Source organism: Gigantopelta aegis, chromosome 2 (genome assembly GCF_016097555.1).
Source record: "Gigantopelta aegis isolate Gae_Host chromosome 2, Gae_host_genome, whole genome shotgun sequence".
NCBI lineage: Eukaryota > Metazoa > Mollusca > Gastropoda > Neomphalida > Peltospiridae > Gigantopelta > Gigantopelta aegis.
The window spans coordinates 39,150,765-39,177,386 of NC_054700.1; the positions used below are offsets into that span (position 1 = coordinate 39,150,765).

General features: G+C 35.8%; 1 protein-coding gene across 1 annotated transcript; it reads left to right on the plus strand.

Annotated features, from left to right (window-relative positions):
- The first annotated feature begins 3,898 nt into the window (after nt 1-3,898).
- LOC121385194 (guanine nucleotide-binding protein subunit beta-5-like) lies at nt 3,899-25,496 on the plus strand. Its single transcript, XM_041515765.1, has 10 exons — nt 3,899-4,016; nt 7,042-7,178; nt 11,874-11,915; nt 12,119-12,195; nt 12,766-12,892; nt 14,081-14,224; nt 15,890-16,030; nt 16,523-16,619; nt 19,003-19,169; nt 20,304-25,496. Exons 1-10 carry the CDS (start codon nt 3,899-3,901, stop codon nt 20,313-20,315), a joined length of 1,062 nt encoding a protein of 353 aa, XP_041371699.1. The 3' UTR covers nt 20,316-25,496.
- The last annotated feature ends 1,126 nt before the right edge of the window (nt 25,497-26,622 follow it).

Sequence of the window (26,622 nt, forward strand, 5' to 3'; positions counted from 1 at the left end):
GTTTTGCTGTAAGGTATAGGCCTACTACTAAACATTTCACTCACCGAAACAGGTTACGCAGTTAACCATAGCAGGCCCGTACGCGGGGGGTGGGGTGGAGCGTACGCACCCCCCATAGTCTGCCGAGGTCCGTCCATGGATGTGTAAAAAATATATTTGACATATTCTGAGGCAAAGAAACATTTCAAATTTACTTCCCAGAATACAGGAAAATACATCTCCTGCATTCTAGATTTAAAAAAAAATATAAATATAAATTTCTGAGTATGGGTCTGCCATAGGGCCTATTTACTACTGAAGCATGCTTCAGTTTTTACGCACGTGCGGTAAACTTTGCTACATAACGCTAGGCTAATATCACCTGGCGAACAAAATAATTCCCGTTTCTCCAAACTGGCTTTGGACATTTGGCGATAAAGGTACTTAAGTCAATGTTTCTAAAAACCTGACAGACATGACTTTTTGTCAGATCACCTTTTTTTTCCATTTTATTTTTCACGCACACGGTCATGTTTACAATGAGTTAGGTCTGACTTCAGCCACACGTTTGAATTGTTCGCTATCACTGAACGTAGTCCTAACATCATATTAATTAAAGACCTTTTTTATGGGCTTTTACACACTTTTCAGGAATATTTTCTCAAGAAGAGGTGTGACACGATAATGAAGTTTCATTTTCATAAAGTCGGTGTACATTCAGTTTATCACCCAAGATGTAATCGTTACGAAGAACCTGACCACACCCGCTGTTTGTATAATCAGTCAAATCCTAAACAAAATTATTTATTTTTATTTGTTTTTTATAAATAGAATAATGAACAACTAATATTAATAAAAGATCACTACTAATGGCTAGATAAGTGCGACTAAAAGCAATATAAACAACAAAAGATAGTAGTCACAAAAACAATAAACACCGTTTCTGATCTTCAGGTTACAAAATTTTGGAATGACACAAAAATAGTTGGGCTTTTTAAAATTATTATTTCCAAAACCCAAAACACTTTTCTTTTCTTTTCTTTTCTTTTCTTTTACTTAATTCAAATCAAACTGAAATCATTTACAAAACAACAACAACAAAAAAGAATAAAATAGGTTCATGGAGGCTGGGAAAGACTAGAGGTTGCTACCAATATCCGTCAAAATACGTAATATGTCTACGGTGTCACGAAATGATGTGGATACAGCCAATTTCAATCATGTTTTCACTAACATGATACTTTGTATGACAAAAGATTTGAATTGAACCAATAGGTGTGTATTTTTAATATTTAATATAAAACAGCTGCATACAACAAATGCTCTTAGCTCAATCCAAAGTAAGCCCTATAAACGGAATATCCATGCATGGAAACATATAATTATTATATATACTTATAAACACAGCACCACCTAAATTTATTTTCAGGCCTTCAAAACAAAATCGGACATAACCATTTATGCATACATATGCGAACTTAGTTTAGTGTTGACTTCACAGAACACAACTTTCTTTACACTCAGACCATTCCACAGTGGTATAGAGGAACATATATAATAAAGTAATTATAGGAAAAATTGATTTACATATATTAGTATATACTCCTTAATTCAGCCTTTAGTTATTAGTTGTCTTGAGTAACTGGGTTGTTAATTACACTAGATAACAGAGAATCTGGATACGTCTTATGTAACGATCGAAATCTCTGTAACGGTAGGTTGCTATTAAAGCCGCACACCCTAGTTCCATCCAGCGAAAATAAATTATAATTTGGTTAATCTACAAACCTGTAACACACTTAGATCACGTGTTTATCAAATGGAGTGAAAAAGCAGGTTTTATATCGATAAATACCATGGGAATCCCCATGTCCCAATTGCTTGAAATAATTTTGAAAGTTAGTATTCTAATGTCACCGGTAGATGTCGCTCGAAGCACAACAATGCCTACGTCACGGCAAATTTCACAGAGTGCGCAGTGCGTTCTTTTCACCTCTCCTGGACATGTTCCAACTGTTCTGTCCTGGTTGTATTCCCTCTCCAGATATCGTAAGACTTAGCAAACTTATTGGTTTTAAAGCCGTACACGCTAGTTCCATCCAGCGAAAATAAATTATAATTTGGTTAATCTACAAACCTGTAACACACTTAGATCACGTTTTTATCAAATGGAGTGAAAAAGCAGGTTTTATATCGATAAATACCATGGGAATCCCCATGTCCCAATTGCTTGAAATAATTTTGAAAGTTAGTATTCTGATGTCACCGGTAGATGTCGCTCGAAGCACAATGCCTACATCACGACAAATTTCACAGACTTGGGGTGCGTTCGTTTCACCTCTCTTGGACATGTTCCAACTGTTCTGTCCTGGTTGTATCCCCTCTCCAGATATCGTAAGACTTAGCAAAAGTATTGGTTTTAAGGGTTTGTAACGTTTTGTATTGAGACACTTACTTGTCTGAACTTTATTGTTACTGAAAATGTTCACGAACTGTGAAGAAAAATCTCACAAATGAACAACAACAAATCGGATGTTGATTGCGCGAACCGTGCACGAGAAAACAAACCGAACCAAAATGATAACGGTCACGTGATATACCAACGTCTGTGACATTGAAATGGAAATATCCCCTCTAAAAATAGATTGGACCTCGCTTGCTTAACGGTTTTTTCTCGACAACACGTCTTGTCAAAAAATGCAAAAAAATGCATTTCGTGGTTTTACAAACATCAGGTTTACCAAAAAGCACTTCAGGTGAATGGAAATGTGTATTCTAAATAATAAAATGTAAGTAAAGTGCAATTTTATTTGTGAAAAATGGGGTTTAATAGCGAAAAACAACGCCGTAATGGTTAACAAATAAACGTAACTAGGGTGTGTCCCTTTAAGAGTTTATAACGTTTTGTATTGAGACACTTACTTGTCTGAACTTTATTGTTACTGAAAATGTTCACGAACTGTGAAGAAAAATCTCACAAATGAACAACAATAAATCGGATGTTGACTGCGCGAACCGTGCACGAGAAAACAAACCGAACCAAAATGATAATTTTCACGTGGTATACCAACGTCTGTGACATTAAAATGGAAATATCCCGTCTAAAAATAGATTAGACAGTGTCTGTTCAACGGTTTTTTCTCAAACGTGCATCCGTTTTTAAGAAATACGAAAAATGCATTTTGTGGTATTACAAAAACCAGGATTACCAAAAAACACTTCAGGTGAATGGAAATGTATATTCTAAATAATAAACGGTAAGTAAACTGCAATTTTATTTGTGAAAAGATGGGTTTAATAGCGAAAAACAACGCCGTAATGGTTAACAACTAGCCGTAACTAGGGTGTGTCCCTTTAAAAATAAAAAGGTTTGTGGGGGGGGGGGGGGGGGAAATAGGAGGGCCAAAAACAACGTTCAACCAATTTTCTTTGCGCCGATTTTCTGTGGCACCCCCAAATAATTCTTTGTTATTTCAAGCCTGGAAAATGACATTTGTAACTTTCCTTTTCCTTTTATAAACCCACTTTAAATAAAAGTATTCAGTATTAGTTGCGATCATTCAGGCTAATACATTTCAAATTTGGCTAAAACAAAATTGAACTTTTAGCCAAATTGGCTATTAACTTATAAAAAGCTAGAGTCGTTATTAAACGGCTAAGCTTAGTTTAGTGCTCTTTTGAAGCGTAGAAATACTAATAAAAACGTAGCTATTTGGATAACAACTGTGGCTTTTACTGTCTGTTTATAAATATTGATATGCTCCAGAACCGAATGTTTATGCTCACCGAAAGTGGTTCATCCATGTTACTACGGAACAAAATTAAATTATGACAATTACTAATTTGAGAATCCACATGGCATTCTCATCTATGGTGTAAGGGGGGTAACTCTAAAAACTGTTCATCTTCATAAATCAAGATGGCCACTGAAGCTCTTCGAGCAGAAAATCCGGATTCTTTAGAAGCTCTTAACCGAGAAGCGGAGGACCTAAAATCTAAGTTGGAAGAAGAAAAGGACAAACTAAACGATGTAGACAGTAAGTGCATTCTATAGCGTCCTTTGTCTTTTTGTTTTCTTTTAATAATAAAACAAAATTAATAGTGATTTTACCAAAACATCTCCTTCTCCAGAACTGTCAGTGTCACTCGACTCACTGGCATGTGCCCAAATATTTCACTCTCGTGTGATATTACGATCAATTCATAACTGTATCGTGAAAAACCGTGAAGCTGGCTACCCCATAAACCTGTCTATTTACGTTTGACTTCTTTTTTAAGGAATCTGCAGAAGATTGAACACTGGCATAGAATACTATTGTTGAATTAGGAAAACCTTCCCAAAAAAAAAAAAAAAAAAAAGTTTGTTTTATTTAACGACGCCACTAGAGCACATTGATTTTTTATCTTATCATCGGCTATTGGACGTCAAACATATGGTCATTTTGACACTTTTAAAGAGGAAACCCGCTGTCGCCACATAGGCTACTCTTTTTTCGACAGGCAGCAAGGGATCTTTTATTTGCGCTTCCCTCAGGCAGGATAGCACAAACCATGGCCTTTGTTGAACCAGTTATGGATCACTGGTCGGTGCAAGTGGTTTACACCTACCCATTGAGCCTTGCGGAGCACTCACTCAGGGTTTGGAGTCGGTATCTGGATTAAAAATCCCATGCCTCGACTGGGATCCGAACCCAGTACCTACCAGCCTGTAGACCGATGGCCTGCCACGACGCCACCGAGGCCGGTCCCAAAAACAAAGTCCACAAATGAGGAAAAGACAAGTATCATCAACGTCCCTAAATGCGTTATGCTTCAAATTCCGTTCACTTTGTTTTCTTGTGCACGGTTCGCGCAGTCAACATCCGATTTGTTGTCATCGGCATGTCGTTCATTTATGAGGTTTTTCTTCACAGTTCAGGAACATTTTCATAAACAATAAATTTCACAAAAGTAAGTATCTAAATAAAAAACTTTACAAACCCCTAAAACCATTAATTTTACCAAGTCGTTTTTGTTTATAATCTTTATTCCTTAAAATTACCGATATGGGGTCCACATGACTCATAGAAATTGACTTAAAATGGAGAAAGATGAATTAACATTCGGTGCGTGTCACATGACCTCACATGTGCCAGATCAACAAAGCCAAAGCATTTAATTTTTACGATTTTTAAGACCCCTGTTGTTTTCAATTGTTACATTTGATCTGCAAAGGTATGCTACATTTTTGTGCCTCTATTGTACTGAATAATATTCATAATCCATTCATAATAATTGTAAATAATTTTGAGTGTATAAATTGTGTTAATTATGAATCAATTCATTAAAAAATTATATTTTACAAATTATTCACTTGTATAAACGTAATGCCTGTCAGTATTGACATCAAGTTTGAGCGATGTGTGTTGATAAAATGCGGACCGGACCAGAATGCTTGACAAATAGAATTTTTTCATTTAAAAAAATATTTAACTAAGTGTTCGTCAACTGTGCATAGTTAAGAAACATATATTTTTTCATGTAGTGGTCTTAAAAATGGAAAATGATGAACTGCACATGCGTGTTACGATACTTTTTGCAAACGCATGCGCCTGAACGCAGTTATAGAAACGTCACACTCTTTCCTATTTACCAGAGGGTGTTTCACTTTTGTTTACTAGAATGGATTTGTTTTACATCCACATTGTTGATTTTTTTATGTTAATTGATTGCAATCTATTTTGTTTCATGTATCGTAGCTGAAAAATGTAGAATAATATTTCCGTAAATATCATATTTGTGTTTTTGTCGTTAGGTGAACACAGTTTGGGACGTCGATGGTAGGCCTAGACACAACCGCCATTTTGCACTGGTACTATATTAAATGGCGTGTAATATTAAACAAATCTAAACAAACAACAGTTTCACACCGCTGTCATTGTCAAAGTCTCATCTGCTTTGTAAAGTCATTGCATACGATTTTTGGTGACATCACTTGACACATGTCACTATTGAAAAACAGTAGACCGGTTTACGGGAGTACATGTAGCTGAAGAAAATTGCATGGATATTAACATTTGTTGGGTTGATTTTGACGATAAAGTGAACAAGGTAAAACATTATTTCATCAAATCGATTGTACATTACAATGGGTGTGTGCAGAAACCACAGGGCTAGCTCTGGCAGCCGCCAAATTTGCCAATTGCGAATTTTGAAAACAACTGGCGAATTTTATTTTAAGTTGGCGAAATGATTTTACTACATTGTATTAGAAAATAACTGGTTTTCTGCCATTTTTGAAGTTTAATAGATAATTTGGCGAAACTTTGTGTTAACCCAGAGCTAGCACTGAACCATTTCCGGTTAATAGGCCGGTTCACGGTTACTCAAGGATACACAACTTTTTCTATAGACAGTCTCTCCCTCCCTCCCTCTCTCTCTCTCTCTCTCTCTCTCTCTCTCTCTCTCTCTCTCTCTCTCTCTCTCTCTCTCTCTCTCTCTCTCTCTCTCTCTCTCTCTCTCTCTCTCTCTCTCTCTCTCTCCCTCTCCCTCCCTCCCCCCCCCCCTCCCTCTCTCTCTCTCTCTCTCTCTCTCCTCTCTCTCTCTCTCTCTCTCTCTCTCTCTCTCTCTCTCTCTCTCTCTCTCTCTCTCTCTCTCTCTCTCTCTCTCTCTCTCTCTCTCTCTCTCTCTCTCTCTCCCTCTCCCTCCCCTCTCTCTCTCCCTCCCTCTCTCCCTCCCTCCCTCTCTCTCTCTCTCTCTCTCTCTCTCTCTCTCTCTCTCTCTCCCTCTCTCTCTCCCTCTCCCTCCCTCCCTCCTCCCCCCTCCTCTCTCTCCTCTCTCTCTCTCTCTCTCTCTCTCTCTCTCTCTCAAAGTCTCTCTCTCTCTCTCTCTCTCTCTCTCTCTCTCTCTCTCTCTCTCTCTCTCTCCCCCTACCTCCCCTCCTCCTTCCATCCCCCCAAAGTGTCACTGAAATAACTACAGTCAACCTGTATATGTTCATCCGCTACATGTAACTATAATATTAATAGTCATAATTTGAAATGTGCTGAGGTTGTGTTAAACAAATATTTCATATGTTTCCAGTGTGTGTTCTTGGACAGAGACTGGATAGTCTGCCTCCACTGAACATCAAACCACGGCGCGTGTTGAAAGGTCACCAAGGAAAAGTTCTCTGCATGGACTGGTCCTCTGACAAACGACACATTGTTAGCTCCTCGCAGGTATGGAGAGCCTAATTAATTGCTCAGATACGGTGTTTGAGAAATGTTTGAAAAAAGTCACTACCTCTCACAGCTTTATATAGTGATAACCGAGGACTTGTGGATTTTTTTAACTCTGTCAAATATTTCATTGAGTTAATCAAGTAACATGGAATACTAATTATGTTAGTAATTAAAGCAGGTAAATACATGTAAATATGACGATTGGACAAGTATCAGTTAGCTGTGGTAAGAGCTGGGTTCACACTTCACTGTGAACAAATTTACAGGTAATGATTAATTGCTCTAAGTTAGAAGTTAGATCATCGGAAGCCATTTAAGATATCACCATATTGATACAGTCTTTGCCAGGAAAGACAAGTGATCACTCCTGTTTCCTTCCACACTCATCTGGAGTGTTAAGAGGGCAGCAAATTTACTCGCCTTGCAAATCAAATTTTTTTTTAATCAATTTCTTTTGAAATTTTTTGATTGCTCACCTGACATCATTTAAGGAGAGTAATCTTTAGCTCGCCTTGATTTTGCTATTGATGCCATATATAAATTCACTTGCTAAACATTACTCTTCTTGAACTAGACTCGGGGGAAGTGATGGGAAGTGAGAGTAATGTGTGGGTTCGTATACTCGGACATATGATTAAGGACCACACAGATAATGAGAGAGGAAACCTGCTGCTGCCACTAAATGGGCTTCTCTTTCCGATTAGCAGCAAGGGATCTTTTATAATATGCACATGTATCACCAGTTGTGGAGTACTGGTTGCAGAAATAAAATAGTTTAATGGGCCCACTCGGTACTGACGGATTGATCCAAGATTGATTGTACATCCAGCGAACACTCACCACTAATCTACATCTTACTCCTTGGTGTGTGTGTGTGTGCGCACGCGCGTGTATTGATGTATGAATATCTATATATTGTATATATGTCGAGGTTGACTGTTACATACAATGATACATAGATATTAACGCACTGGTGCAAGGAATAATTAAATCCTTTCTGGCCTCACAAATTGTCCCATGCCATTGCTGGGACTAGAACCTATGACACCGAATCGCCTGCAAATTGCTGACTAACCACAATGTGTTTTGGGCTATCCAGGCATCCATAAAAAAAGGATGCTGTTTAACTCAACCACATGCATGGGGCCTACAATCTACGCGGTCGATCCTGTTTACGTGCATGAAACAGTAGGCAAACCTAGCACTGGCTAGTATGTATTGATGTATGAATATCTATATATTGTATGTATGTCGAGGTTGACTGATGTATGTATCTATGTATGTATATATGTATATATGTATGTACATGTATGTATGTATTTTTGTTTATCTTGTCTTCATGTAAAATACTCAAATTTCATTGGTTCTTTAGCCTTGGACAAAACCCTTATACCCCGTATGGGCGGAGTCAGATCTCTTATACCCCACCTGTAACATCTGACTGTTGTTATTGTATTAATGCACCATGAAAAAATTTGTCTGTTGCAAACATAAATAAAACATGGCTGTCAAACGATTTGCCAACCACTCGGAAATTGAAATTGAAGAAAAGCGCATTATAATGTGGCAAAACATTGTAATAATGCAGCTAATTTTGAATTTGAATGACGTCAGTATTCCAATGACGTCACTTTACATCTCCTTACATCTCCTTACAATAACACTAAACTGGATACATGATGTTGCCATTGAATTTTTGTTTGTTATTAATGCACCTGCATGTGTTCGAAGAAATTTTTTTAATTAAACATGTCGACAAGATATATTTTTTGTAGAAGCATCAAGAAAAGTTTATGGATTTTTATACCCTCTGTATGCTCTTGTACCCCTTGTGATGCTTCTACAATTTATAATGTATGATGGAGGGAGGGAGGGAGGGATGGATGGATGCATGCATGGATGGATGGATGGATGGATGGATGGATGGATGGATGGATGGATGGATGGATGCATGCATGTATGACCTGTAATGTAAGTGTATGTATGTATGACCTGTAATGTAAGTGTGTGTATGTATGTATGACCTGTAATATAAGTGTATGTATGTATGTATGTATGTATGTATGTATGTATGTATGTATGTATGTATGTATGAATGAATGTATGACCTATAATTTAAGTATATGTGATAATAAGGCTTGGTACTAAAAGTCGTCAATATTAAATTTCTGATGACCGAAGAATCATTAAGTACTGTGTCTAATATACACATACTGTCTTAAATCTGATGCCACTGACCTTTACTTTGATTATTTTGGAGTTCACTGATACTGAAAAAAGTGATGATAGCATTAAGTTATAAATGTATGTTTACGACTTGTACAGAGGCTGCCAGGAGAAGCCTAATTAACATCCCTACCGGTATCTGAAACACAGTGTTATCCAGTTTTCAATACGCCTGTCTCGTTTCTTCTTGTAGTGTTTGTGCTAGTCACTAACATGTAAGTTTAATGTTATAAGTAATCTAAAAACAAAATATGTCAAATTAAAGGTTTCTGGTTTTAAATTTAAGAAAATCAGGGCTAGCTCTGGGTCAGCAGAACATTTTGCCAAATTATTTATTAAACATCAAAAATGGCAGAAACCCAGTTATTTTGTAATAAAATATCAATTATTACATGTAATTTGTTTGCAAAATTAAAATAAAATTTGCCAATTGTTTTTTAAATTAGCATTTGGTGAATTTAGCGAGTGCCAGAGCTGGCCCTGAAAATATACAAGTATATATTTTTTTTAACACAGTATATGGCAACTGTTAGGATGTTGAAAATTGACAGTCTGTTTCATGGAGTGCACTCTAGCCGTATTTACACATCAAAAAGGATACAGCTCGATGACACTCAAGCTGACGTGTACATGTATGTGTGTTTCCTGTCCGGATGTACCGCAGATTTTATGACATCAGGAAACAGAATGTATGCCAGTCTAGTCTTAAAGGAAAACTATGAATCAGAATTGCAGAAACAAACAAAGGCTTAATGGATTAAATTAAGGAATAGATACAATCATATGCCATTACTGAAATATAAAAAAAAAAACCTTACATGTATATTTATTTATTATTTTAACAGTCAGAAAGAGTAACTCAAATGGATTTTATTTTTTATGTAAAAATGTACCAGTTACAGACACAGTGACATGATTTTAACTGCAAATAAGAATATATACATGTACACATTCAAGCAGAGTGACGGTCGACATAAGAGGCATTATACCCTTGAAAAACAACTGATGCCCCCTAAGAATTTGCTGGACTTTAGCTATTGTGTGTGTTTGCATTAATTGAGTATGCATCTTTAAAATTACCCCCCTCCCTCCCCACCCAAGTTACATAACTGGCTATGGACCTGTATAACATTGTAACATTTGATTTTCAGGTTGATTTCAGGTTGTACATGTATGGCTTTTAAAAACAGAAATATTTTTAATGTTCATAAAATTGTGTCTGAATGTAGGCAATTCTATGACGATTGATGTTAAAGGGACATTCCTGAGTTTTCTGCAAGTTTTAAGATGTTTTCGACTAACAGAGACTTTTTCACAACTGTAATTACATATCAAATATATTTTTCTGCATAAAATATTAGTGTCTGTATATTAAACATGTTTCTAATTGTTCTAATATTTGTAAAAGGTTAAATTTCATTTTATTTCCTAAAAAAGATTTTTTCATACATACGAAATTATTTGAAGACAAAATCCAGTTTGGGCTTCTTACAAATATTAAGACGACCAGAAACACATTGAATATACAGACACTGATATTCTAAACAAGAAAATATATTTAATATGTAAATTTAATCGTAGAAATATTTTATTTGTTGGAAACATCTTACAATGGAGCAAACTCGGGAATGTCCCTTTAAGGCATTTTTAAAATTTCAAATACAACTTATTTTCATCATTATTGCATGCATACATTTCTTTTTTGAAAGGTTAATAACAAAAGATCACAGGCAACTTAATGCTGCAGTAAAACTTCATCAGACTATCTGAAGCAGTCTTTGATTGATCATGACTGATGTTTTATTTGTAATACAGAACAGAACTTTATTACACTCAGGCCGTTACACAATGGTATATGAGGAACATGATACATAAGCTGTAGTGACCAGATAGGCTTTACAGGAGACAATAGTATAATACAAATGGAATAAAATAATAATGTAATGTTAGCCACAGTATGTTTACTTGAAGGAAGGAAGGAAATGGTTTATTTAACGACGCACTCAACACATTTTATTTACGGTTATAATGGTGTCGGACATATGGTTAAGGACCACACAGATATTGAGAAAACCCGCTGTCGCCATTTCATGGGCTACTCTTTTTCTATTAGCAGCAAGGGATCTTTTATATGCATCATTCCATAAACAGGATACCGGTAGCACATACCATGGCCTTTGGTGTACCAGTCATGGTGCACTGGCTGGAGCAAGAAATATGTTTACTTGAGGTACATGTAGTCTGTAACAACTGTCCTGGACAAATATAAATGTTTGTTTACTTGAATGACATCACTAGAGCATGTTGTTTAAGCTATAAATATTATCGGCTGTTGGATGTAAAACATCCCAGATAATAGTGGTATGTGCCCAAGAGAGCATGCTTGAACCTTAACTGCATTTATAAGAACGGAAATCAAGTTAAATTGAATATGATATACTGATGTTGTGTTTGATTGTTTTTCAGGATGGAAAGATGTTGGTATGGGATGCATTCACAACAAATAAGGTATGGCCTTAAATTTAATTTAAATTTGCATCTAGCTGTCTGCATCACGCCCACTCCCTCTCTTTCCCTGTAGTTACGGCCTTGCTGTTTACCAAATTTAATATGAATGTAACCAATAATCTTATATTTATGCTTGTTACATTTATTTAGAATTAATCTTTTATGACTTTAATTTAAGACACTTACCTGTTTGTTTTGAACAGGAACATGCTGTTACCATGCCAACAACGTGGGTGATGGCCTGCTCTTATGGACCCTCGGGAAGTGTTGTTGCGTGTGGGTGAGTGTCTTCAACATAACATTAGTACCCTACACGTAACCAGTGCTTATGGTTTGAAAATCCATGGTGAGTAATAAACTGCTCTCAACGTCAAGTTCACAGTATTTTTGTTTGTGATAAATTAGTGATATCAGTGTGTGATGAGGCGTGCAGTTTTTCATTTTGCACAAATCTGTATGAATATAAAATTCAATTTTTATTAGTCGTTAGATATCTATGACATTCAGCCTTATAAACAATTTTGTTCATTTCTATATTGACAAAATGGACTGACTCATAGAGAGATACAATTTTAAGTTTAATAAATGAATTGCTTTTGCACATTTGGCATCCATGTGAAGTTTGCATACATGTTTATAAATTATAGTCATTTCTCATAAACTAAGTCTTTTATCAATAAAACTGTGTTTATGATATAGAATTTATAAATTTTTATCCCAATGCATGTTAAAATTAACCAAATTAATTTTTTTATTTTATCAATTGTTTTTAAAAGCGTTTAATTGGTATTTTACCATATGTTTATGAATGCATGGTTTTGTTAACTAAACAAGTAACTTTTATTTCTAGAGGCCTTGATAACAAGTGTACGATATATCCTCTGAGTCTGGATGAAGACCCGGCAACAAAGAAGAAGGCCGTAGCCACTCATACCAGCTACTTGTCATGTTGTTCCTTTACCTGTTCTGACTATCAGGTTTGTATGAAGTGGCCACTCATACCAGAAAGAAAGAAATGTTTTATTTAATGACGCACTCAACACATTGTATTTACGGTCATATGGCGTCAGACATATGGTTAAGGACCACACAAATATTGAGAGAGGAAACCCGCTGTCACCACTTCATGGGCTACTCTTTTCTATTAGCAGCAAGGGATCTTTTATATGCACCATCCCACAGACAGGGTAGTACATACCACGGCCTTCGATATACTAGTCGTGGTGCACTGGCTGTAATGAGATTTGGCCCAATGGGCCCAGCGACGGGGATCGATCCCACGCACGGTACCACTTGGCTACGTCTCGCCCCACTCATACCAGTTACTTGTCTTGTTGTTCCTTTACTTGTGGATTTGTACGAAGTGTGTACTTTATGCAAGGATTTTTATAAGTGAAGATGAAAGAATGGAATTTGAAGCATGAATCAGCAATGAAAATGTATTTCTGTGCTTATGTATTAAGATATAATTAGAAACTTTCTGCTGTTATAAAATTTACTTGATTCTGTTTGGGGGCGAGACATAGCCCAGTGGTTCAGCATTCGCTCGATGCGCAGTCAGTGTGGGATCGATCCCCGTCGGTGGACCCATTGGGCTATATCAAAGGCCGTCCGTGGTATGTACTACCCTGTCTGTGTGATGGTGCATATAAAAGATCCCTTGCTGTTAATCATAAAGAGTAGCCAATGAAGTGGCGACAGTCCTCTTTCCGTGTTGTCCATAACCATATGTCTGATGCCATATAACTGTAAATAAAATGTGTGGAGTGCGTCCTTAAATAAAACATGTCTTTCTTTCTTTCTTGATTCTGTTTGGCTGATGTCACTTAGAGACTGAATCTTATCCTTCAATAAAATACTGAAGTTGACATATTTAGATGTATGTACAGTGCGGTGTTATTACATAAAGCACATCTAGGAAAGGTTGTTACAAACTAATTTATGTCTATTTTGAACCAAATAAGTTGTTGGTAATTTTGTGTTTATTTATCACAAATTTAGTATAAAATCATTTCATTTATACCGTTTTTACAATTTGTGACTGTTGCACGTTAATAAATTCACAAAAATTAGATTAATATATAAGCTTAATATTGCTTCAATGCCTGGTGTCTTTTTTATATTATCTCTATTAATTCACATATTGTTCCTTTTTTAAAAAACAGATATTGACAGGAAGTGGTGACAGCACCTGTGCATTGTGGGATGTTGAGAGTAGTCAGCTGATTCAGAGTTTCCATGGCCACGCTGGTGATGTCATGAGTATCGATCTTTCCCCAACTGAAACCGGAAACACCTTTGTATCTGGGGTAGGAACAGACCTGACCTACATTGTATGTTTTGGACCGCAAATAGTGATTGTTTAACATGCGCTGAGGTGTCATTAATTGTTTTCCTCATAGTTGACAATAAAAGCTAACTCTTGAAATGTTTTCTAAAGATATGTTTTGTGAATCTTAGCAGGTAGTCAGTCCTTGGTTTTTGAAAATTATAGGTGAGTGGAAAATCGCATACCTCAATATGCTAAGGTGAGTGAAAAATCATTCTCCAAAATAAATAAAATAGGCAGTGTAGCTGCGATTGGATTTTGACTGGTACGTTCACAAAATTGTCTATTAGACCAGTAGTTCCCGATTTGTTCAACAAAGAAATACCAGTTTAACGACTACATGGAAGCCACTGTCATGTTTTTAACTTTTATTGTTTTAATAAAAGGACCTTCCTATCAGCTATGAAAACTGTTGATTTTTGTAAACATTGGAAATAAATATACACATCTATTTTACATGTGCCATTTTTCACACTCGTCAGATTGAAATTACGTGCTCTATATGAGCGCGATCGCACCGGCGCACCTTAAAAAGCAAGGTCTGGGTAGTAGTACACCATTTATATGCTTGTAGTTGGTAGACTTTAATAAAACATGTCTACGTACTTCACCATCAAAACGAAGGGTTGTTTTTTTGCAAGAACATTCACAATAATCTGCGTTAATCTACTCACCAGGTTAACATCTTAGTTCTGCATACACCAAAGCAGTATACATTTTTTAAATTGGGAATCCTTCATTAGTGTATTATTCAACACCATATCTTAGCACAAGACTGATTCCAAAAGAAGTTATGACAGAGGCATGTGCTTAATACATGTGTTTGATTTCAGGGCTTTGATAAGAATGCGATGGTATAGGACATGAGGACTGGGGACTGTATATATGTTTAATACAGGTGTTTGATTTCAGGGCTGTGATAAGGATGCGATGGTATAAGACATGAGGATTGGGGACTGTGTATATATGTTTAATACAGGTGTTTGATTTCAGGGCTGTAATAAGGTTGCGATGGTATGGGACATGAGGACTGGGGACTGCATATATATGTTTAATACAGGTGTTTGATTTCAGGGCTGTGATAAGGTTGCGATGGTATGGGACATGAGGACTGGGGACTGCATATATATGTTTAATATAAGTGTTTCATTTCAGGGCTGTGATAAGGTTGTGATGGTATGGGACATGAGGACTGGGGACTGCATATGTATGTTTAATATAGGTGTTTGATTTCAGGGCTGTGATAAGGTTGCGATGGTATGGGACATGAGGACTGGGACTGCGTATATATGTTTAATACAGGTGTTTGATTTCAGGGCTGTGATAAGGTTGCGATGGTATGGGACATGAGAACTGGGGACTGAATTCACAATGTTTAATATAAGTATTTGATTTCAGGGCTGTGTCATAAGGTTGTGATGGTATGGGACATGAGAACTGTGGACTGAATGCACAATGTTTAATACAAGTGTTTGATTTCAGGGCTGTGATAAGGTTGCAATGGTATGGGACATGAGGACTGGGGACTGAATGCACAATGCTTAATACAAGTATTTGATATCAGGGCTCTGATAAGGTTGCAGTGGTGTGGACATAAGAACTGTGGAATGAATGCACAATGTTTAATACTAGTATTTGATTTCAGGGCTGTGATAAGGTTGCGATGGTATGGGACATGAGGACTGGGGACTGTGTGCAGGTGTTTGATGGTCATGACTCGGACATCAATAGTGTCAGGTTTTATCCTAGTGGAGATGCATTCGCTACGGGATCAGATGATGCAACGGTAAGTAACTATTGTGTGTTCCTTGTTTACAATTTATCACTAATATCAGTGGTCGAAATACTGCCGTCGCGACTTGTTTTTACCAGTCAACATCACTACGGACAGGGAGATATTTTTGCCAGCCATCACGTTGGACCAGCAATTATTTTACATTTATACTTTATGATCATATTTGGTCCAGCAGGTTTTGATTCAGTCTGTCAAAATTTGTAGCTTTCTGAACCAAATGTCTTGCAGGAATTTCAGCAAATTTTGAACCCTGAGTATGAATCAACTTTTATTATAAGTTTTGTACAAACTTTTTGAGTACACAATGAATGATGCGATCTCAAGTATATTTTAAATATTTAAGCATTTAAAACTTTTTTTCTCTGTTGCAGCATTTGTTCAATTTTCTTTAGTTCTTGTTACAATCTGGGCCATTTTCAAATGCAGTTTGATTAAAATTGACATTCAGACCACTGATCTGGTTTCTTATCGTGTTTTTTGCAGTGTCGTCTGTTTGACCTGCGAGCTGATCGAGAAGTTAATTGCTACAAGAAGGAGAGTATCATCTTTGGGTGTAATGCAGTGCACTTCTCTGTCAGTGGTGTGTACTGAAGATGTGGTTATATAAATTACGTCCCATTATTTCATACGTAGCTTTAAACAACAACTGTGTTTTCAGAAAAGGAATTAATCAGTGTTCTGTAATAACTGTTTAGAGGTTTCTCCAAATAGACAAAACAGGTCTATTAAAACAAAAAAGAACACTTATTCATAATTTCTGGCCCACAACAGTGATGCCTCATAGCTTATTAATAGTCACCTACTTATCCAACCGGAAGGTACTGCAGAGTATGACAAATATTTTGAAAAGTCACTAGCCACAGGGCTAGTGGGTTTGTGAAAACCACTAGCCCACCAAGATAAAGCACTAGCCCAAATTCCTGATCAATTATAACTGGATTTTTATATAATTTTTGTAACATTACACATTTACGAGTATAACAGTAAAATAAAACAAACACTTAAATCATGTTGTAACTTTCAGTTTTGTCGTGTCATACGTTTTGTCTTTTGTCAAGTGTGATCCATCGTCATTGTCCCATTTTCGTTTTTGCCCTCCCCCCGGGGAAAAATAATTGAGCAAACTCTTGGTTGGTATGTAAACACACTATCAAAATAATTAAATTTAAATGAGGATACGACAGTGTGACACACGGTAATAGATGGTTCAGTGTATTTGGTAGTTGGGTTATATATTTAGGGCCTACTATTTATGTCGCCAGGAACGGTGATGCCAAATACAGGGCATTATCCCGTGTCAGACCGATATCAAATGAATATAACGGCGACATCTAATCCGTTGTTAATTGATGAACAAAAAAGGTATTATCTTGTATCGTCAGCTGTGACGTATTATCCAAACCGCTACACGTAATAGGCCAAGCCGAGTCAGTGCATGTGCGGTTACCATTAAAGTAAATTGTTTTCCTGATTGCCGATAACCACATGTCAGCGAAGTGTTAAATTAGAAAACAATAGGTAAATAAAACAAACACTGAAATACAAAGCATGGCTGGGGTTTACTTGATTGAGATTAACCTGTCGTCGCAATTGGTGATTTCCAAGTTCTTAGCCTAAAACATATGTGCGAGATTAACTACCACGTGACGTGTCTAACCAATCAAAACACGCATGTCATTAGACTTTATTTCCTGTGCCAGAAACTTGAAAGGGAAAGGTAAACAATGCATGCTGTAACTGTGACGATGTAGAGATAGCATGTTACTGCAGTTTGCAGACCTAGCTCAAGTGGATTATTAGTATATACTGATTGCGTTGTTGATATTATTTGATGACAAACGTCACAATCAAATTTATTAAACGAAATTTCAGCCGAGAGAAAAAGAAAGAAAGAAAAAAAAACACCCCACGATCGAGCGATGACGAGAGGAGGGGGGAAACCACTAGCCCGCAGGGGCTAGTGGTTTTGCGTTTCTCACTAGCCCGAACTTAAAAACCACTAGCCACGGGCGTCGGGCTAGCAGATTTGTCGAACTCTGTACTGTAAGTTTCATCTCAATCCTTCTGTCTGTCTGTCCATCCATCTGTCCCACATATAGTTTTCTGCATGTTTTTTTTATTTTTACAATGCCTTGAGATAATATGTATAGTTTTATCATGTTCTGTTAAGATCAAGCGATTTAAACATTATTCACAAAGTTGTGACCCTTGAATTTAGAACATATATATATGAAAATTTGTTAGGCCCAGTAGAGGACATGTATTGCTTTAGCAGTACTCTCAGAATGCTTGTAAGTCCCCGACCGGTCCAACTGCAGAGGACTATAGGTTTCATTTCCATCCTTCTGTCTGTCTGTTTATCTGTCCGTCTGTCCATCTGTCCCAAATTAGGTTTCTGGATGTTTATTTTTAGAATGCCTCGAGATGTTGAGCTGAAATTTGGTGTATAGCTTTATCATGTGCTGTTACAGATCAAGCTTGACTTTCATTGCGATTTACCCAGTTTTAATGGAGTTATGGCCCTTGAACTTAGGCATTGTGAAAATTAGTTTTTCAAATTCTTTTTCAGAAGGTCTTGAGATAATGAGCTAAAATTTTCTTCATAGCGTTATTATGTACTGTTACAGATCATGTTTAACTCTCATGGCAATTTACCCATTTTTGACAGTTATATCCCTTGAAAATTTGTTTTCCAGACTTTTCTTTTGCAATGCCTGAAGATATTGAGGTGAAATTTTGTATATAGCTTTATCATGTACTGTTACTGATCAAGTTTAACTTTCATGGTGATTTACCCACTTTTTACCGAGATATGGCCCTTGAATTTAGGAGATATGACAAATTGTTGATTCAGGTAGGGGACATGTATTGTTTTAGCAATACTCTCAGAATGCTTGTTTAATATTAATTAAAGAAAAGACATTCTGTTTTCCTTTGTATGATTAATTATGCGTATGTTGCAGGTCGTCTGTTGTTTGGAGGGTACAATGATTACACCATCAACATATGGGATGTTTTGAAAGGGACCAGACTCAATATCCTCTATGGCCACGAAAATAGAGTTACCTGCCTTGGAGTGTCACCAGATGGCACTGCTCTCTGTACAGGAAGTTGGGACTACACACTAAGGGTAGGTTGCACTCAGTCATCAGTTAATTTTCTATGCACAAAATTACTAAAAAAATTTTTTTATTAATCTGGACACATTGCTCTCCTAAAATTATACAGGCAAGCAGTTGCTTTCAGTGTATGTATTGCTAGTAATTTTGAGTGAGTATATTTTAGCAATATTGGCAGGCCCGTATGCAGAAATTTGTATGGGGGGGGTGCGTAATCGACGGCCCAAAGGGCCGGAGTTGCTAGGGGGTCTGGGGGCATGCTCCACCGAAAATATTTTTAATCTAGAATTTTTATTTTTTTTACACATCCATGGACGGACCTCGGCAGACTATGGGGGTGCGTACTCGCCCCTTACACACACACACACACACACACACACACACACACACACCGATTGGCATGTGATGAGGCAACCAATTTTTCGCCCCTGCGTAAATTGTTTTGCTTTAGCACACGCGAGCGAGAACAATTGCTTATGTCAAACCATAAGGACTGAGCAAGAATAAATTCACCTACAATTTAAGTTTGTTGAATAAAGATGTGTAGACCACTTGGTTTAGCAGACAACAGAATGCCATTTTGTCTCAAAAGTCTATGTCTCTAAACTAGGTATGTCTTATAGTAGCCCCACCTGGATTGTGTAACTTCACAGATGACATACATGTATCGTAGTTTATTAGACCCCATCGGTCCAACTGGAGGGGACTATAGGTTTCATCTCTGTCCTTTTGTCTGTCCGTCCATCCATCCGTCCTTTCGTCCCACATATTGTTTTTCAGATGTTTTTTTCTCAATGCCTTGAAATTTTGCGTATAGCTTTATCATGTTCTGTTACAGATCAAGTTTGACTTGTATGACCATTTACCCATTTTTCACTTGAGTTATGGCCCTTGAACTTAGGAGATATGAAAATTAGTTTTCCAGATTTTTGTTTTGCAATGCCTGAAGATATTGTGGCTACATTTTGTACATAGCTTTAGCATGGCTTGGCCTTATGTGTGACCGCACACGAAGAGGATTAAGCTAAGCTAAGCTTTAGCATGGTGATACAAGAAATCGTTGGGGCTGGTTAGGGTCTGATAGGGGACATGTATTGCTTTTCTGGTTTTAGTAGATTAATATGCAGGAAGAGTTTCTCTTGCAGGTTTGGGCATGATGAAACTGGTTGATCAGATTGCAGAAACACTTCATTACGACAAACTACAAACTATGACAAACAAGCCGGAGTCAGCCGTGCATGCTAACTTGTGGCAGTTCACAATACCTACACAGACTGAGCTTGCAGCACGCCTGAAAACCAAGCATCTCAACTGCAAACAACCATTGAATATTATTATTATTATTAGTGCAGCATAAAATAGAGAGTATTTAGAAACCATCCTTTGATAGTATGAGTGTAAAATGTTTATATAACAAAATTAATGGGGGTTTTGTTGTATGAACAAAACATAGATCATTTATGCATAATAGAAGTGAATGATTAAATACCAGAACATTATAAATCATTTATGCATAATAGAAGTGAATGATTAAATAACAGAACATTATAAATCATTTATGCATAATAGAAGTGAATGATTCATTCCCTACATGGTAAGTGTAACCAGTGGCGTAGCGAGGGGGCAGGCAGGGGGTCCATGCCCCCCAATCAATTGTTTTTTAATGTATTAAATTTTATAAAATTATATACATAGTATATACATAGTGTGGGTTGCTCCCCACACCCCCCTCCAATATAAAAACCTGGCTTGTATATCAACTAGCAGACGTACTAATATTTTTCTTTCTTTTTTTTTAAATTGTGTTAACAAAGCTGGACTATGTATATGTCACTAATTTTACTTCAGGGGACCATGGCGATTATAAATTTGTCTAACTGCCGTACACCAAAGCTTATATTTACCATAAAATTATGCATCTGTTGCAGATCAAATCAAAACCACAAAGTTAGATTAATTTTGCAGTATCCCTCTCTGGTATCTGTTGACACTGAATTACCTGGTATGTGTGAAACGTATTAAAATGAAAGAGAAACAACAAAACTGTATGATGCACTAAACATTTGACAGAATTATGGATGATGATGTGTTTTTGTTCTACAAAGGACCACAATGTTGTTTTGCTTGTTATTGTTTCATTCCTAAGCATCATTATATTCTTTAAAAAGGACAGAATAACCTGTAAAGCATATGTCTGGACCAATATGCAAATGTCGGGGCCAATATGTCGAGACTAATATGCATATATCTAGGCCAATAATTTAACTAACCTGTCGGCACATTTCTAAAACTTTTAATGTTTTAAAGATGGCAAAGTAAATATATATATATATATATAGAAACACTTAATTGTATAGACAATTGTCTTCAGTGGCATAGTGGTTGTGCCTTCAGCCAGAAGGCTTGTAGGTACTGGGTTCGAATCCTGGTACCGGTTCCCACCCAGAGTGAGTTTAATGCCACCACACCGACTTGTCTCTCATTTACCACAAACAACTAACCGTTAACCCCTGTCCTGTTTTATTTAATGACACCTTTTTATTTACCATGTATGGTGTTGATTGTAGGGTTAAGAACCGTACAAATAACAAGAGAGGAAACCCGCTGCTGCCATTCTGGGCTATTCTTTTTTCAATTAGAAGCAAGGGATCTTTTATATACCCTATTGCACATACAGGATAATAGGCTACATACCATGGCCTTGTTACGCCAGTTATGGCGACGTTAATTGGATATAGTGGTAAGCACGGAAATACATTTTAAAAGCAATTAAGGTGTAATGGTAGATTTATTGTCCAGAATTTTGTTATGCTTGATAAAAATGTGACTTCCCAAGAGAAATGTTCTCACAAACAGAAGAAAAGGAGATGTGATCAAGTACATTGAGACTTCAGCATAATGCAGGTGTTTTAAATTTTAGTCCTGACCTGCACCCACCATCATCTCCCCACACCTGCACCTCTGGTGCAAATCTAGGTCATGTAGTGGTACAAAGAAATCTCTCAAAACCGGACCCTCTGTAAACAGAAATTCCCTCAAAACCGGACGTTTTTTGCGACCCCCTTTTAAATATATGTACAGAAGAGAACCTTTCTAAACCAGATAGCCCTTAAAACTGGACGTTTTTCTTAGTCCCAAGGATGTCTGGTTTAGAGGAGTTTCACTGTAGTAGTACTACTGATTTTGGACTAGGTGGCATCAACGTGGACCATTGTTCTCATATATCATGTGCAATATTTTTACTTGTTTATTTTGGAGTCGTTAACAAAATGTTTATCATTTTGGGAAATATGTATAGCATTTATGTTTTGATGTTAGTACATGTGTATTTTAATTATGACGATAACTGATTGAGATGTTCATCAATGCACAAGAAAGTTAATATGCAAGTCTGTTGAGAGGAGTCTGTATATTTAGAAATTTGATTTTATATTTTGTTGTATCTTGTTGGTGTTCTTAGTTAAAGTCCTGATTAAAATTATACATAACCATGTTTTTGCTTGGGGCATACGATTCATAAAAATCAAGAGAATGGATCCTGAAAACCATATTAACATTATGATAACCTGTGACTACATACAAACAACAGACATAAATAAATAAATAACAAAAGGTTGCCTTCTATAGATGAAAAGTTATTCTTTGTTATAAATCACATCAAAATGTTTGCAAATGTGAAGAAAAAAACACCTATATGAAATGATTGCAAGCTTTACCTGTCGTTACACCAGGGACCAGGCACATGTGAACACACCTGTTAAAGTCTAACCATATCATTTGTAGTATAGTCAGTGGTGGATCTAGGGAGGTGGGGGGGGGGGGGGGTCCCCTAAATGTTACAACAGTTCTGTTTTTAATTAATTAATTTATTTTTTATGTTTGAGAATGCAACAAATCCCTTCTGGAATGTTTGTGGCCTTCGGTCACATGTCATTGCCCCCCCCCCCCCCCCCACCCCCCCAAATCAGTTTTCTGGATCCATCGCTGACTGTCTTGATGATTTTTTATCTGTAAAAGCTAACTTTTTAACATTTATTACACCTGTGGTTTGTATGATGTAGTAATATATTGTTGAAATGTTAATGCAGTTTTCAGGTTTTCATTTGGGCGATTTTCAAGAATCAAAAGTAATAAGCGAAAACAAATGGTTGGGTATAATTTTGATTACCACTTTGATTAGTATTCATGTTTATAGAAAAAGGTAGAATAATACCTGTGTATACATATAATTCTGTATATTAAATAACTAGTTAATACTTAAAGATAAATAAACATCTACAATTTACAAAGCCTGTTCATGTCTTAGACACATGCCACTGCATACATTTACAATGCTTAAACATCCATGTTTAAGAAAAACAGGCTTCATAAATTCAGCCCCTAGTGTTCAAATTTGTAGTATACACTTTAAGGTATCTTGACTAAAGTCTTAATCAAAATTATACTTGATTATTTTTTGCTTATTACTTATGATTCCTGAAATTCTTTGGAATGAAACCTGTATTAGCATTATGTTGGCCTGTTACTTTATATAAAAAAATATAAACGAGACATTTAAAAAAAAAAAAAAATCTTTTTAAATTGCATTGTTAAAGATTTTAGTTTTTTGTTTTTTTTAAGAAACCTATATAAATACAGAATATATGAAACAGACTATAACAAGAATGTAATCATTGCCTTGCTGTTGTAATCACATATAGATCTGTAAGTGTAATGATGTCATATAATATCTATAGTCTCTTTCAAAATTTCTATCTTTGTATGATATTGTTAGAAAAAAGTGCAACTTTTTAAACTGCAGATTTTAACTTGGTTCACAAAAGTAACTAGCTTTATTATAATGCTTTGTGTAGATGTTATGTTTAAACCAGGTTAAAATACTGTGCATGTTGGTGCAATAGAAAGATACCTAACAAACCAGTGTTTATGTACCTAATGTTTCCATGTTTATAGTATAACCATGACTACGGTATATTTGTTGTGTCTCACAAAAATATCCTTCTTTTACACTGGGTCCTTTTAATACAAGTTCATCTGTACATAAATGATGGAGTACTTAACCACATATAGGAACCGTTTTGTATGCTTTTTTTATACACATTTTATGTTGAGTTTTGTTTTGTTTTTAACATAACATCTGATGCAGAATGATGTTGTCAAACAAATAAATGTTTACATAGAAATATGTAAGCAAAAACTATTTGTAATCAATCTCAACAGTTCTGTTTGTTTCAGAACTGATTTTTAAACTGAAGCATAATATTATTTTAGAAAGCTTTTAGTCATTATAAACAACCATGTTTTAGATTTTCTAGTCAATATATACATGTATTTGCAATTCTATTCATTTAACATGAATTTCTAGTCATTATACTTGAATTTCTAGTCATCAGTATTTATTCATTGTTTATATTAATTGTTTGTTTTTATGTTGCATCGTTTTGTTATTTATTTCTTATTTTTGCTCATAAGGCTTTTTTAAGCCTTGATGCTTTACGAAGCACCCTCAGTTGATAATGTCTGAAATAGTCCAGGACCCGTGCTTATAAAACTTAAAGTCCAGACTTTAACGTAATGCTATTTGAATGGCGTTGCCATGACATTAAAGTCTGGACTTTAAGGTTTATAAGCACGGGGCCTTATCTCATTTCTTAAAGAGATTGTCCTCAGATTGCTGCCATTATAACAGAGCCTTTTTAACCACTAAATTTACATGTTCAATACATCTTCTTATTTTGGAAGATCAGTGTCTGTACATTTAATGCATTTGTAGTAGCCCAAAATGTTTGTCCATACAGAATGAAAACGAAATTTGAGCTCCTTTAAACATTAGGATGATAAGAAATGCAGAGACTATAAATTGACTTGATATTTTAAAATCATATAATACCTAGCTTTTCCAGTGCAATCAAAGTACGGTAGGTGATATTTTCACATCACATACTTTGAGAATTTGATAACTGCAAATTTGATGTAAATTAATAGAGATCACGACACAACATTTCAAACATTTCAATAGCAACTTTACACTGCAAGCTGTCCAGCGTTCAGAAAATATATTTTTTTTAAGCAATAGTTTTTTTTATTGTGTAAGGATATCCAAAATGACATCATTCACATTTTATGTCATTTCCATTTAAAAATAAACTGCACCACATATTCTTACATCATTTGAATATCGTGTAATGGCTGACAGGAATTAAAGCTGCATATACTGTTTACAAAAACAGTTTGTATTAAGCTTGAGATTACATGATAAAGAGATTATTACCCTCATGTGTTTCGGTATCAACAATATCATATATTAGGAATAAAAATGGTATTATGCAAGCCTCTGGCGAGTATAATACATTATTTTATTCCTAATATATTATATTGACGATACCGAAAAACACTAGTAATAACCTCAGTGTGTATGTGTATACAGTCAAACCTCGTTACAACGACATTTACACCATCCAACCACAAATTGTCGGGAACATACATCAGTGTTATTTTACATGTATTCATTACACTGGGGGCGGGATTTAGCTCAGTTGGTTGAGTGCTCGCCTAAGGTGCTTGCATCGCAGGATTGAACCACCCCAGTGGATCCATTCAACTGATTGGGTTTTTCTCATTCCAACCAGTGCACCACAACTGATCAAAGGCCATGGTATGAGCTTTCTTGTCTGGGGGAAAGTGATCTCGTGCTACTAATGGAAAAATTTAGTGGGTTTCCTCTCTAAGTCTGTGAGAGTTACCAAATGTTTGACATCCAATAGTTGATGGTTGATTAATATATTTAAAAACATATTTATATATAAGTCTGTTCGTTGTTTTTTATAATAATTTCAATGCATCAATTATTTAAATGCTATTCAGTCTTCAGTTACTGTTAATCAGTATTATATATATATATATATATATATATAAAATTTTAATTGTTAAAAGGCTCTGCAAGTCCGAAACATCTTAACAAACTCGGCACAGGCTCTTTGATAACATCAAATACAAAACTCATATACCCATACTTAATTTGATTTTAATAAAATTACACTATTCATTGCTTAGAAACAGTTTTATTTGCATATTATGTACCGGTATTATCCATAATAGAGGTATGTTATAAAATATATTTATCAGTTACTGTATTTTGCTATAATTTTGTTTATTGTTGAAGTATTTTTATTCATCTCAGATGTATTTATATACATGTATAGATAAATAATTTATTTTAGAACTGCGAGCACTTGAACAAATATAACTCTTTTTGTTTTCTTAATTTATTGAAAGAAACTTAAAACAACTGTTTTAGGAATTAAAAAACAACCTGTGTATGTCTAGGGTAATCAAAATATATTTCTAGAATGATACTTGTTAGCACTTGATAAACATATTGTTAAGAATTTGTTAACTATAGCCTCGTGTCATTAAAAAATGCTAATATAGCTTTTGTTAGTTATTATTATTACCGTTAATTAC

Coding starts and splice junctions, on each gene's coding strand:
- LOC121385194 (XM_041515765.1), top strand. CDS start 3,899: ATGGCCACTGAAGCTCTTCGAGCAGAAAATCCGGATTCTTTAGAAGCT. Junction 12,893..14,080: donor TTACCTGTTCTGACTATCAG/GTTTGTATGAAG, acceptor TTTAAAAAACAG/ATATTGACAGGAAGTGGTGA. Junction 16,031..16,522: donor CGGGATCAGATGATGCAACG/GTAAGTAACTAT, acceptor TGTTTTTTGCAG/TGTCGTCTGTTTGACCTGCG.